At 41.8% G+C, this 14,445-nt stretch overlaps 1 protein-coding gene across 1 annotated transcript; it reads right to left on the reverse strand.

Moving 5' to 3' along the window:
• Positions 1-207: 207 nt before the first annotated feature.
• On the reverse strand, positions 208-1,005 carry LOC109919205 (transmembrane protein 74). The gene has a single exon (XM_020519189.2). It carries the CDS (start codon positions 1,003-1,005, stop codon positions 208-210), a length of 798 nt encoding a protein of 265 aa, XP_020374778.1.
• Between the last annotated feature and the right edge of the window lie 13,440 nt (positions 1,006-14,445).

Raw genomic sequence — 14,445 nt, forward strand, 5'->3', positions numbered from 1 at the left:
GCAGGGGCGAATTGTTGGATTGTGAGTCTTTTCAAAATTTAGAAATTGACGTGGTGAAATTGTTTATACACATTTGCTCGGTCCGTGTTGCATGAGGTGTCTTGGGGAACTGGGATGCTGTGGCCACTTCAAGCTGGACAGTTTTAGAACATCAGCCTGTGTGGTCAACAGATTAAATACGTTTAAAGTTTACAACGTACAGCGCTATTAATCAATGCTCATAGTGTCGTCGCCATTCATTGGGAAACGCTGCATGGAACTGTTGGGACCTGGGGATTTCAGGCGAAAGCTAAAAGATCCATAGATTTTTCCCGATCTTCCCACAGCTGCAAGCCTCTGCCTTCGATATAGTTCACCTTTGCAGATTGATATCATTAACAAAATGGAGAGGAGGATTCCCCCTAGGGTCAAAAGGCCAAGTCCAGCAATCACACACCGGTCCAGGTGAGCCCCGACCCGGGCGCTCTCCTTTTGAAGGTTCTCCATCTCCCGGGCTGAAACACTGTCTGGATTCACAGTCACATCGCGGGGGATCACGTAGGATATGATGACCAGCGTGATCCCACTGAACAGGAAGAGCAGGGCGCTGATAAAGCCATAGTCCACGGATGTGTCCGAGCTCTCGGACGAGCTGTCACCATCAGACTCTATCGAGAGTTCCTGCAAACCTTCAGGGATAGTTCTGATGTCGCTGGAAGAGCCGTGGTAGGATTGCACGGTGTAGCTTTTGTCGGACAGAGTCGGACTTGCACGTTGCAAGTTGACATTTTCGTCCACGTAAGTGAAAGATGTTTCCAGTTCCTGGTCGCAGCAACACACCCTAATGTCCTTGCCGGCTGGGTGGTACCGCTGCTCCTGTTTATAGCTGTAGCTGTCGTATGGAGCTGTCCCTGGTGCTGAACCGGAGAGGCACGGGAACGATGCATGCAATCCCCACTCCAGTTCTTTCCATGCACACGGTTGACTGTTGCCTTCTCCGAGATAAACCAATTCCACAGAAGCCATTTGACAATGCGAGGTCTGTCCCTTCCAAACCCACCCACGGGTGTCCTTTTTAAGGCATCGCTGATGGAAAGCAGCTGCCTGTACAGAGGAGCACACAGCTCTCCAGCAGTTTGATACTGACTGTAAAAATAAACCCTTGGGCAGAACTAGCCTCCAGTTAGCGCCACAACCTCTTCACGAAGCTCAAAGTCAGATCGGAGTCAACATGTTTCAGTGCCTCTCCCATCTCTATGCTTCTGTCTCTCGTTATTGGAACAGAACCAGCCTGCCGCTCTCAGGGAATAGCTTTAAACGTGCATTTATGGACTGGAGCTGAGCCGGGAATTAACCAAATGGAGACGTATATCTGTTGATTTTTTTTTAAAAAAGCCAAGTTTATTAAAATAACGGAGGAATTTCGAAAACTCACATAGATGCGCTACTTAAAAAGAGTATATCAGTCTAGACTGCACGTTGGGCGCGCTCCTGTAGTCTCATTTAACGCTTCTCTGGTCGCACAGGGCAAGAGGCGGAGAATGTGTTACATTAATGGGTGTTCTAACTTGCATCAATATTAGAGCCCAGTATTTTGTTTTAATAAACGAACCTCATTCCCATGATTACGCCGTTTTAAATTCTTTGCAGTCAGGAATAGAACCCATTAGCATAAAATCAAATTACTCCTGGGCAGCAGATGGTGAACTCCCTTTCACTCCTCGTAAATCCTATGTTTGCAGCGAGCCGGGTTTTTAAACCCTAAGCATGGCAATCCCCAGGTATAAATACGTCAGAAAATTGAGAAGCGAAACTTTCTCTCCTCCTGCCACACTGCATTTAAAAAAAATAGATTTGTTACCCAATCAAAGGCGATAAACTTCAAACCAACGCCCAACAAAGCCTTTGCCAAGAACTCTTGATACCAGAGAGGAAATCTTGTTCAGTTTAGTCACACGCGGCGGCTTATATATATTCAGCTCTCTCTTTCTCTCTCTTTCTCTCTGTGCCCCCGAAGATCAGGAAAGAGTGAGAACATCTCTGAAAATAATTAGCACTGATCCCGCATTCGCACCAGTGAAGGCTATGCAATCATAAGCAGTATTTCTCTTTCCCCTGATATACCTGGTCCAGGCTTTCTGCGGTATTTCGCTCCAGGCTTGTCCTTCTCGGTGTAATTGAAAGCAGACCAGTGTCTGACCGAGATCCCTCCCTTCGTTGGGCTGCGCCGGTCACATTCTGGACCCGATGATGTGTCAATCCCGGACTGTACTCGCAGCGGAAACTCGGGAATCCAGATCTCCAACAGGCGGAGCACTCTGGGAACTGGAGTCTTACCGTTCCGCAATCCAACCCCTCCCTCCCGGCTGCCTGTGCGGCAATCACCACCTGGAGCCAACCTACTCAGCTATAAAACAGCTTCCAAAGGCAGTTTGGATCTCATATCAACCACATGCAATCATTAGTTATTACAGACAAATGCCAGTTCCTAAAACCTTTCGATCCCAGACCGCTTCGTCACAGAATCATCGAAAGGTTACCACACGAAGGAGGCCATTTGGCCCTCCATGTTATTGGAGGCTGTAAAAGCAAATTAACTGGTTTAATTTCCCCGCCCTTTCTCCATTGAGCAAATGGCGTTTTTACAGTTCCCCTCCACTTCAGGCGTTTTTACAGTTCCCCTCCATTACCCCCCCCCCCCCCATTGAATCTGCTCCACCATAGTCTTGGGTCCTGCATTCCAAATCCTAACCACTGATTGTGTAAAGATGTTTATCTTCGTGTTGTCTTTGGTTCTTCTGCCAATCTCAATTAATCATTATCCTCTGGTTCTAGATCCTTCCACCAATAGGAGCAGTTTCTTTCTATCTAATCTGCCCAGACCCCTTATGATTTTGAAAACCTCCATTCAATCATCCCATCACCTTTTAAGTAAACACACCCACTATTTCTAACCTATCCAAAGTTCCTGATCCAAGGATCCATTTCACGAATCTTTTCTGCACTCTTTCTAATACCTTCACATCTTTCCCAAACCGAGATGTCCAGAACTGGCCATACATTGCCTGCTGTCGCTGAACCAGTGTTTGAGAATCATTCAGCATAACTTCCTTGTTTTGGTATTCTATACCCTTTTCCTACAAAGCTCGGGGTCTTGCATGCCTTTTTGACCACTTTCCTAACTGTTCTTTCACATTCAATGACATGTCCGGGTGTAACTCCACACCTTCTGTCCCTGCATCATCTTTAGACTTGCACCCTTGGCTTTATCAAAGTAATTACTTCAACAGAAAAAAAGGCCGCCAGCACATGCGCAGACTGAGCCGCCTTTATTTCACAGCAATTAGTTTTTTTTGCAAAGCAATGGTCAATCCCCCATGCTGCCTCAACTACTTCTCACACTCCCTTCTGGCTTCTGGCACTCATTCATACTGAGCCAGGTGAGGAGGGGAAAGTCGCTTTTCAGTAGGAAGGGAAGTTTTGAGTCACTAAGATCCCTCAGGACTATATATAATTGGTAGCGTCATATTTGTACGGGGTGGGGTGGGGGGCCGGTGGTGGTGGCTGCTTGTTGATACTGCCTCTGGGTAGCAGCATTGCAATGCAACACTGTGTTCCTGTACGTGTGCATTCATTTCTCCACCTGGTCGTGGCATACACAATAAACGCACTTTTTGTTTTATTATATTGTCTCTCCATGTTCTTCCTACCAAAATGTACCACGTCACATTTCTCAGTATTACATTTCATCTGCACATGCTTGCCTTTTCCACCAAGTTGTTCATGTTCGATTGAAGGTACGGGGGTGGGTTACTTTAGGTGACTGGATGGCTAGTTTCTGATGCAGAGTAGCCCAAAAGCAGGGGCTCAATTTTCACACTGGTTGAAGTTACCATGAAGGACTCTCCTTCTCAACCCCTTCCCTCGACAGAAGTGTAATGACCATCAGGTTAAACCACCACCGATCTTCCTTTAATGAGAAAGCAGCCCTATGGTCTGCTAGGACTTTGACAATTTGTCTTTTATATAACTAACCTCAAAGTTCGCAATATTTCTAAGTTTTGTACTATGCACAAGTTTAGACAGTGTGTTCTTTACACCCAAGTTCATGTCACCAGTATTGATCAAGAGAGCCATGATCCTAATAACAACTTCTGGGGAATCTGTTCTCTATTCCTGCTTGTTTTCCATAACATGTCTACATTGTATCTATGCTGTCACTTTCCATTCTTTCCAAACAATTAAGTACTCCTAAACTGGAGGCTTTGCTATAATCTAGGAAAACAACAGCAATTTAGACAGAGAGACTCCAATATCAGTGATGTAAGAAATAATCAGATAATTTGTTCTCATTCCTCGTGTTGAGGATTTTTTTTTAGAGAACACCGAACACCTCCTATTCTTTGAATATTGGCATAGAATCTTTTGTATTCACTTGAGATAGTTGATAATGCCTTTTCTCAATATCTAACCTGGAAGATAGCATCTCTGGTAGTGCTGCAGTCCCTCAGTACTGTATTACAGCACCAGCCTAGAATTCATGCTCAAGTCCTTGATGTTGGTCAGGACCTTCAACTCAGGCAGAGTCATAGTCATAGTCACTGGACTAGTCACAAAGATAGTGCCCTAAAATGAATAAATTATATTTTAGTTAAAAATGTAGTAGGAACATCATGTAGTTGGGTGTTCTTTTAGTTTAGAGCCCGGTTTGGTATTAAGACAGTACGCGAACGTATTTTGTCACAGCCACACAGCTTTGAAGTTTCATTTACCTTCCAATTAACAAAAGGCTTGGTTGATAGCCAGACGATGTGCCAAAATACTTTGCATCCAAGAAATGCTGCTAGTAATTTGTAATAAATACACCAGTCAGTGTGCTTTCTATATATTTTTTATTGATTCATTGAATGCTGGCATCACGTTAGGCCAACATTAATTAGCCATCCCTAGTTGCTATTGAGAAGGCGATGGTGAGTTGCCATTTTGAACCACCACACTCTATTAGGTAGACCCAGAATGCCATTCAATAGGAAGTTCCAGGATTTTGACCCATCACATCTGAAGGAACTGCGTTATATTTCAAAGTCAGGATGGTGAGTGGCTCGGAGGGTACTTGCAGGTGGTGGTGTTCCCGGGTCTCTGCTGCATTTGTCCTTCTAAATGCTAACGTCCATAGGTTTGGAAGGTGCTATCTAAGGAGCCTTGGTGAATTTCTGCAGTGCATCATGCAGATGGTACACACTGCAACAAATAAGCATCAGTACTAGAGGGAGTGAATATTTGTGGGTGTGCTGCTTTGTCCTGGTTGGTGTCAAGTTTCTTGAATGTCGTTAGAGCTGCACTCATCCAGGCAAGTGGGGAGTATTCCATCACACTCCTGACTTGTGCTTTGTGGATGAAGGACAATCCTTTGGAAGTCAGGATGTGAGTTACTAGCATTTCTATCCTCTGGCCTGCTTTTGTAACGATTGTTTTTTTTTATGTGGCGAGTCCAGTTTAGTTTCTGGTCAATGGTAGCGATGCGCCCAACAAGATTCCACAAACTGTAATAGGTAAATGACCAGTTTTTGAGTGTGTGTGGTGTTGATTGAACAATAAATATTGTCCAGGAAACTGGGGAGATCTCCTCGACTCTTCCGTGAAATTCTCTTCCATGCGGTACAATATTTAATATCCACCGAATAGGACAGAAGGCGCCTCCTTTTGACAGATTTGGTAGTGCAGGGCCGTCGGTTTATTTCGGTGCTCAAGTCTTACATTAGGGGTGGAAGCTGTAGCTTTCTGAATCAAAGGCGAGAGTGTCCGTCACTGAGCCGCAGCTAACATCAAGTATGGCTTCCAACAGTTCGTAAGATTTTCCTGGAATAGTCAAGCCTTTCAGTCACTTTAGGAAGAAACTGTTATGCCAAAAATTGTCCATGTAATGAGGGAGATGGGAAATTGCTGCTGGGAATTAAAGGTTCAACTCCACCCCATTCAGTGAATGAAATGATGGATCCGTCAAAAAAAATCACTTTGACCCGGGCCACACACCTTAAATGTCAAGACCTCCCTTGAATCAATACAAAGAGTGTTAAAGCTGTGAGGAGGGATTGATGGAATCATTTGATCACACTTTTTTACCATCTGTGCCTTGGGTTTTCATCATTTCATGCTTTGAGTGAATTGCTGAAAGGTGTTTATATATGTTTCCTCTGTAATGGCAGGCCAGTCGAACTGGGATAAAATCGTCATAACCATCCCTTTGATTGCGTCCTGTCAAATGTAAAAGTCACCGTCTTCACGGCGAGTTACATTTGTCAAAGGCGCTATTAGCATTTTACTGTCACAGTACACTCACTTATTCCTGAATGCAAATGTGCTATCCCCTCTTTGTGCTGTTTTATATTCGACACATAACATTCAGTTGCATTAGTTCACGAGAGTACAGTGTGCAGTTTCCTAAGAGAATGCTAATATGTAATAATGACTATTTTTACAGTTAGTGCCACGGATAAGACTGCACGGTATAACATATTCTGAGTCGACAGCAATAATTTCAGAACCCCTTTCAAATTCATTTTCATCTTCTAGCTGGCGAACAAGTTTCGCATACCATTTTATTCCCTGTCTGGTAAAATCCGTCGCTATATCAAACTGCCATTTTATAGCAAGAAGGAGCTAGAAGTTGAAATGAGAGGTGGCCCGTCACATCAAATGAATTTCAGCTACACTTCAGCTCATAAGTAAACTCCCCCAGATGTGAATCCTCCTTCAGTTTCCGATCACAGTTACAGAGCATTTCTGAGAATGAATTGCAGAATATCCAGGGCTCACAGAGACTAGAATGAATCCATTTGTCAATGGTAGCATCACACACGTAGTGGGATTGCAAAATTACATGTTAATGCAAGCAATTTTATTCCGTTCTTGAAATAACCCATTTCAACAACACCTTCCAAACTCGCGACCTGCACCACCTGGAATGACATGGACAGTAGTTACATAAGAACACCACCACCTGCAAGTTCCCTTCCAAGCCGTTCACCAGCCTTACCTGAAATATAAAGCTGAATCAAAATTGAGGAACTCCAACATCAACCTTCACACCGCACCCCTACTCCCCGCCCCAATCAACAGGACGTTTTATTCTATTCCGGGTGGACTTCAAGAACTCGGCTTACCGTCACATTTTCAAAGGCAAACAGGGATATAACAAGGCAATAAGCGTTGGCCGATCCAGCTAGCTCACATCTCCTGAGTAAATTGAAAAATGTATTAATAACAATTTCTGTGATTTACTTTCTGACCCCACTATATGAAACCCAAGTTCTGAAATGTTATCTCTGTCTTCTTCTCAGTTACAGGCTGCCCAGCCCTCCCCACAGATGCTGTCAGCCTTGCTGACTATTTACAGCATTTTTGTTTTTATTTCAAATTTTCTGCAACCACAGTATTTTGTTTGCATAAGTTACTAGCATCCTATTTTTCTAAAAGATTAAATAATACATTCCTTGTGTTCAAGTGCAGCTGTCAAGCTAAACTAGGCAGAATATATTCCCCCAGTGCAGAAGCTATACAGATCATCAAAATGTCCTCACTGGCAGAGGGTTCATAACTGGATTTAAGACAAGTGACATAAGAGCTAGAGGAGAGAAATGGAGAAGTTTTTAACACAATGATGATCCAGGATGCATCACCTGAAAGGACAGTGGAAGCAGATTCAATAGTAACTTTCAAAAGGGAATTGGATAAGTACTTGAAAAGAAAAAGAAATGCAGGATCATGGGGTAAGAGTGGAGGAAGTGGGACTAATTTGATAACTCGGAGAGTTAGGGCAAGCATAATGCTTTTCCTGTGCATGCTGTGCTTCTACAGTTCTATGCTACTTTGAATTAGAATAGAGTGTGATGTCTGTTCACACTGCATGCTCAATACAGAATAAAGTCTACAATTACTGGACATCTTGCATCAGAAGGAACAGGGAGAAAAAGAGAGGACAAATTGTTGGGGGTGGAGGGAAGATTTCAGTCTTGGGAAACAGTCCACCAGAGCTCACATGTACTCAATACAGAATGAGTACAGTATACATGCGTGAACAGAAGTAGCCAACAGCATGCTCAGAAGCTCTAACTTAACAGTGAATGAAAGAGGCATTAACTCATATCCAACTGTCAGTCAATGGTCAACAGCCAGACAACGCTACCGATTCAATTGAAAGTCACACACCCACTGAATTTCTGTGTTACTGAATCTTTGCAGAAACCAGCAGAAGTGTCACTGAAGAGATCATCTGTTTTGACACATCTCCTGTTATTTTTAATCCTGCACTATATAATACATTCTGTATCTGAGCCAATGATCGCAGATTTCTTGATGATCCCAACTTACAAAGTCTATTTGTCTAGCAAATAAGGACCATTATATTCCAATCTGTGTGAAAAAAATTTCTAGACTCTCATTTCTTTATTAAAAATATTATTTCTCATTCTTGTGGCCTGCGCCTTCTTTATATTCTAATTAGATGTAAAGTTTTGAAGCATGGATGTAATCAAGAAAGAATAAATAGGATGGGCTCTTCATCTTTAAAATTATAAAATGTTTTGATCGGACAGATGTGGAGAATATGTTTCTATTGATGGGGCAGTCGAAAACTAGAGTGAAATAAATAGGAACAGAAAATACTGAAAAATTTCAACAGGCCTGGCAACATCTGCAGAGAGAGAAACAGAGTTAACATGTAGAACTCTGACATTTTCAGTGGACTTCGGAAAAGTTATTAATGTAACATGCAGCTGTAAAGATCCTTACTGAAACTACACCTGGAGTCTAGTATGTAGTTTTTGTCTCTTTACTGAAAGAAAGTTATACTTGACATGGAAGGAATGCAGTGAAGATTGTCCAGACTGATTCTTAGAATGGCAGGTTTATCATATGCGGAAAGATTGGGTTGATGGGCCTGTATTCACTGGAATTTAGAGGAATGAAAAGGGATCTCATTGAAGCATGTAGAATTCTGACTGGTGTTGCAAGGTTGGAATAGTGCTTGTGGATTTGAAGGCAGGATGTTAGAATTTGTTTGTAAAATGATAGGGGAAAGAGTGCATGGTCCCTTGAAAAGATATGTTTTGTAGGCTTGGAGGTTTAAAAAATGTCTACAGGCAGCAGCAGATGCACATAAAGTTCTTGAAATTGAAACATTGTGTCAAAAGGCTATACTGTTAGCAGGAAAAGCAACATTTTTACCAAGATAACAGGCTTTTTGAACTTAACCAATTAATTTAAACCAGGCACTAGATACCAAAGCTCAATTAAATTTAAATCTAATAGTTTTGACAACCTCGGACCAATCCTATTGCAAGAAATTAATAGGTCATCAAGGGTATAAAAGAAGAGGGCATTTGAAAATTAGTGTGGGAGCAAACTGCCATCTGTTGAGAGAACAGCTTTCAACAGCAATCAGCTCTAAAGAAAGAGAAAATCACTGGCTCTCACAGAAATCCCTAAAATCTCAGATTAAGCACCATGTGAATAAAGGTACTACGGCACTCTTAACTAATATTTTTGACTCAAGAATTCAACGGAGGAAGGCATTCCTGACTGGAGGACAAGGAAGAAGGCAAAGAACATTCTGGAAAACTTTTCCTGGCTGTAATTTCAAGAGATTAAGCTTTATTTTCTTTTTATTGATTTGGTTTATACAAGTGGGACTTATATCCACTGGAACAGCATACCATTAGAATTTTGTTTTATTTGGGAATATTTAGTAGTTAAGGGGGAAATGTTCAGTTTGTTAGTAGATCTGCTAATTTGTTAACTGTTAGAGTTAGATAAATAAATTTTTACTTGTTGATTATAAAGTGAGTATCAGGAATTTCTTACATTTACACACTCCTTTAATAGATTAGGAGGCAAGGTGTGCTTCTCCGGGTGTTTCCGTTTTAGTTATCAGAGAGGTTTTGACCACTCCTTTGTAACACAGGGCTAGACAGACAGGGTACAGGGACAATGTTTCCCTTGGGCAGAGGATCCAGATTGAGAGGTCACTGTCTTACAATACATCATAGGCCATTTTAGACTGAGATGAGATGAAACCTCTTCACCCAACAGTGATTTGATTAGATTAATTTGATTGATCTATTGTCACATGTACCTAAATACAGTGGAAAGCATTGTTTATAAGCAGTACAGGCAGATCATAGTGAGCAAGGGCATACAGCTCATAAGATAAAAGAAAAATTAGACAGAGGCATACAAGTTACATTGCACAGGGCATGCACTAGGCAAGATCAACATTAGCAAGAGAGCATTATTTAAAGTTAGAGAGTCCATTCATCAGTCTAATAATGGCAGCGAAGAAGCTGTTCTTGAACCTGCTGGTGTGTTCAAATGTCTGTATCTTCTGCCTGACAGAAGAGGTTGTAGGAGATCATTACTGGGGTGCAATGAGTCTTTGATGATGTTGGCAGCCTTTCCGTGGCAGCGAGCTATGTAAATAGATTCCATGGATGGAAGCTTGGCTTCCGTGATGGTCTGGGCTGTGCACACAACCTTCTGTAGTTTCTTACAGTCCTGGGCAGAGCAATTGCCATACCAGGCCGTTATGCACCCGGACACTATGCTTTCAATGGTGCATCTATAAGAGTTGGTGAGGGACGTTGTGGACATGCCAAATTTCCTGCGCCACCTGAGGAAGCAGAGGCGTTGTGCCTTCTTGACCATCGCATCTATGTAGAACATCCAGGACAGTTTGTCGGTTATCATCACTCACAAGAACCTGTCGAATTCTTTACCACAGAAGGCAGTGGAAACCAAGTCTCTGAATATGTTTAAGAGAGAAATATATCTTTCTCTAGAGGTTAAATGTGTATGTGAATAGTTAGGAGATTGGTAAGGGATTAGCCATGATTTTGTCAAATGGCAGAGTGGACTTGATGGAGCAAATGGCCTACTCTGCCTTCATTTTCTAAGTTTCTATGCTTCTATGAATAAGTGATTGTAAACGTTAGATGGGCTTTAATAAATCCAACGTCAAGTTCAGGGAAAACTAGTTCTCACAAGGAGTGGTAATAATGTAGAACTTGCTACCAAAGGCAGTGGGTAAGGGGAATAATGTAAATTCATTTAAGAGGAAGATAGATAGCTGCATGGGAGACAAAGAACACAAGGATATGACAATAGATTAAGTTGAAATGGGGCATGCAGTAGCTTATGTGAAGCATAAATGCCAGCATGAACCAATTGGGCCAAGTGGTCTGTTTCAGTGCTTTACATTCTCTTTCATGTTGGAGCAGCAAAGGATGAACTCATAATCATACATCCAATCAGAAACTATGGTCTTTCAACCGTCTTTGATTCTGCCTCTTCATTTGCTTTCTTTCTGTAGAGAATTCATTTCACTAGACTGAAAGATAATGGAGGTTCAGAAGATGATAATAAGAGACTGAAGAATAATTTTAGAAATCATACAAATCATAGAAATCAGATCAGTGCATGCCATAGAAAAAGCCATTCAGGCTATCTGGCAAGATTTTAACTTATTCAGCACCCATCCACTTGCAGTAAATGAAAGTTGGATCCATTGTGTCTGTGCCAGCTAATGAAGAGCTACCCTGCCTAATTTCACTTTCCATTTCTTAGTTTTATACGTTTGTGCACTACAAGTGTTTTTGTACCCTTAAAATGCGATGAGGATTTCTCTCACTATATCCGTTTAAGTCGTGAGTTCCAATCCTCCACCACTCTCTGAATGAAATAAGTATCACTAATCTCCCATTTAAATCTGCCACAAGTTACTTTTATGTCTATGTACCTTAATTATTGAAATAATCTGATCAAGATGTTTAAAACATTGGCAGGACTTGACAGAAAAGATGTGAATAACGTCACCTAGAAAATTGGAAAAAAGCAATCGGACAGAGTTCATTGCCTGCTATCTAAACATTGATCTCTGAAGTGTCCCTGATAGAGGGCCACTGATGTTATGAAGGTTGTTCTCCCCATAGTTGCCTGAGTTTCCTCCAGGTGCTCCAGTTTCCTCTCACTGTCTAAGGATGTGCAGGTTAGATGGATTAGCCATGTTAAATTGCCCTGTTGAGTCCAGGTATGTGCAGTTTAGATGGATTAGATGTTGTAAATTCATGGTTACAGGGATGGGGTGTGTGTGAGTAAGATGTGCTTCAGAGGTTCTGTGTGGACTCGAAGGGCTGAATGGCCTGCTTCCACACTGTAGAGATTCTATGAGCAACAAGGTCCTATGATGAATAAGCTGACAGAGAGGAAGTGGAAATCAGACAGTTTGTCATTATAGTGATTGGTAAGGGGTAGCATAGCAGTAACTGATGGTTGCATTGCAGGAGGTCTCTGGGGCCAATTTCACTGAGTGTAGCCCACAATTAAATATGACTGCTTGGAAGAAAATTATCCTAGTTCCAGGGACCTGAACTGTATGTGAGCTGCTTATTTGTACATGAAATGGGTCTATTGCAGCTTCTAGTGTGTGTAAAAGGACAGAGAGGGCAGTTACTATACCCTGGACAAAAATGTGTGCATGCTTCCTGCTCCCTATTTTCGGAGGCCGAGGATTCAATTTCCAGACCATTCTGATTTAGTGGAAATTAAGGATGAGGGTGGGGTCATCATTTTAAAATTAGAGCCACAAGGGCGAGTAGAGATCGGAACTCTCCCCGTACAAACGTCTCTGGATGCTAGGGATTAATTGGAGCTTTCAAGACTCAGATCATTGCAAATTTGTTGGATAAGGAACGTGGAGTAAAGACAGTTAAATGGATCTGAGTTGCAGATGAGCCATGATTTGATTCTGTAGCTAATGTTCCTGTGCTCAGTGAACAGCAGGTAAATTGCTCTCAGCTATACGCAATGTCTCTTTAAATTACATTATAAGCATACCCCAGATATTGCTTCTTTCTATCTCAAGGTCTGCAGCTGCAAATATGACAAATTGTCCTTTTGTGGTTTCCAAGCCAGTGAGCATCCTAATAACTGAAATGATACATGAAAATCTGTCTTTAAATTCTAAGATTATAATGTGAGATGATGTGAGTTAAGATTGGCCTGAGCTAAATCAATGAGAGATTCACAGTGGCTAATCTTCTGTGTGTTTTATTCTTGAGCACTGTACTCAAACAGTGTGTTAAACTGAATCTGAAACTTGATTCATTGCCTTGATATTCAGCTTGAATTCAAATTTCCTCACCAACTTCCTAACTGTTTGATAGTTCTTGAACTAATGTGGCTGATCTCAATGTCTAATGGAATATTAACTGACCTTCAATGTTGAAGATCGCAAAAACTGCAGATGCTGGAGTCAGGGTCAATACAGTGTGGAGCTGGAGGAACACAGCATGTCAGGCAGCATTAGAGGTTTACACCTTCAATGTCAACTTTCCTGCTCCTCTGATGCTGCCTGACTTGCTGTATTCCTCCAGCTCCACATTGTGTTGACCTTCAATTTTATCCAGACGTAGACATCTCCTTGTCTTGGGACATTCTCAGGCACAGCTGTATTGATCTAATTCACACATTGGAAAACATTCAGGCCTATCCCCTAAGTTAGTGTTCTTCTCTGTTAGATTTGTTAACCATTGTATTTAGTAACAAATTTTATTTTTATTCATTCACAGGATGAGGGTATTGCTGGCGAGGCAGCATTTATTGCCCACCCTTAATTGGCCAGAGGGCAGTTAAGAGTCAAACACATTGCTGTGGGTCTGGAGTCACATGTAGACCAGACCAGGTAAGGATGGCAGTTTCCTTCCCTAAAGGACATCAGTGACCCAGGTGGGTTTTTCCAACAATCGGCAATGGATTCATGGCCATCATTAGGTTCTTAATTCCAGATATTTATTGAATTCAAATTCCACCATCTGCCATGACGGGATTCAAACCTGGGTCCCCAGAATGTTATCTGGGTCTCTAGATTAACAGTCCAGTGATAATACCACTAGGCCATTGCCTCAAAAGTGAGAATCAGAACTGTAACAAATATTCACCCCAAGACTTTCCCAGAAAGGGCAAATTTTGGCATTTCTTGTCGAGATCCATCCTAGAATGTCCATCCATTTTACAAATTCAACTCACCATTCAACACAATTTAAATTAAAATATTCCATTATCTACATTGGCTACTGGGGGAGGTAATGACACAATGGTATAGTTGCTGGCCTAGTAATCAAACAGACCTGGAGATGTGGGTTCATAATCCTTTGGCAACAGACGGTGGAATTGAATTCAGTAAGGATCAGGAATCAAAATGCTAATAATGAGTATGAAACTATTATTGATTGTCATTAAAAATCCATCTGGTTTGCTAATGCCCTTTAGAGATGAAAAAACTGCCATCCTCATCCAACCTGACCTGAATGTGGGTCCAGACTTACATCGATGTGGTTGACTTTTAACTGCCATCTCTGAAATGACTTCAAAAAGAAATTAAACCAGATGGACCTAGGCATCATAAATGACAGT

This window comes from Rhincodon typus, chromosome 4 (genome assembly GCF_021869965.1).
Source record: "Rhincodon typus isolate 14 chromosome 4, sRhiTyp1.1, whole genome shotgun sequence".
NCBI classification, from domain to species: domain Eukaryota; kingdom Metazoa; phylum Chordata; class Chondrichthyes; order Orectolobiformes; family Rhincodontidae; genus Rhincodon; species Rhincodon typus.

Coding starts and splice junctions, on each gene's coding strand:
- LOC109919205 (XM_020519189.2), bottom strand. CDS start 1,005: ATGGCTTCTGTGGAATTGGTTTATCTCGGAGAAGGCAACAGTCAACCG.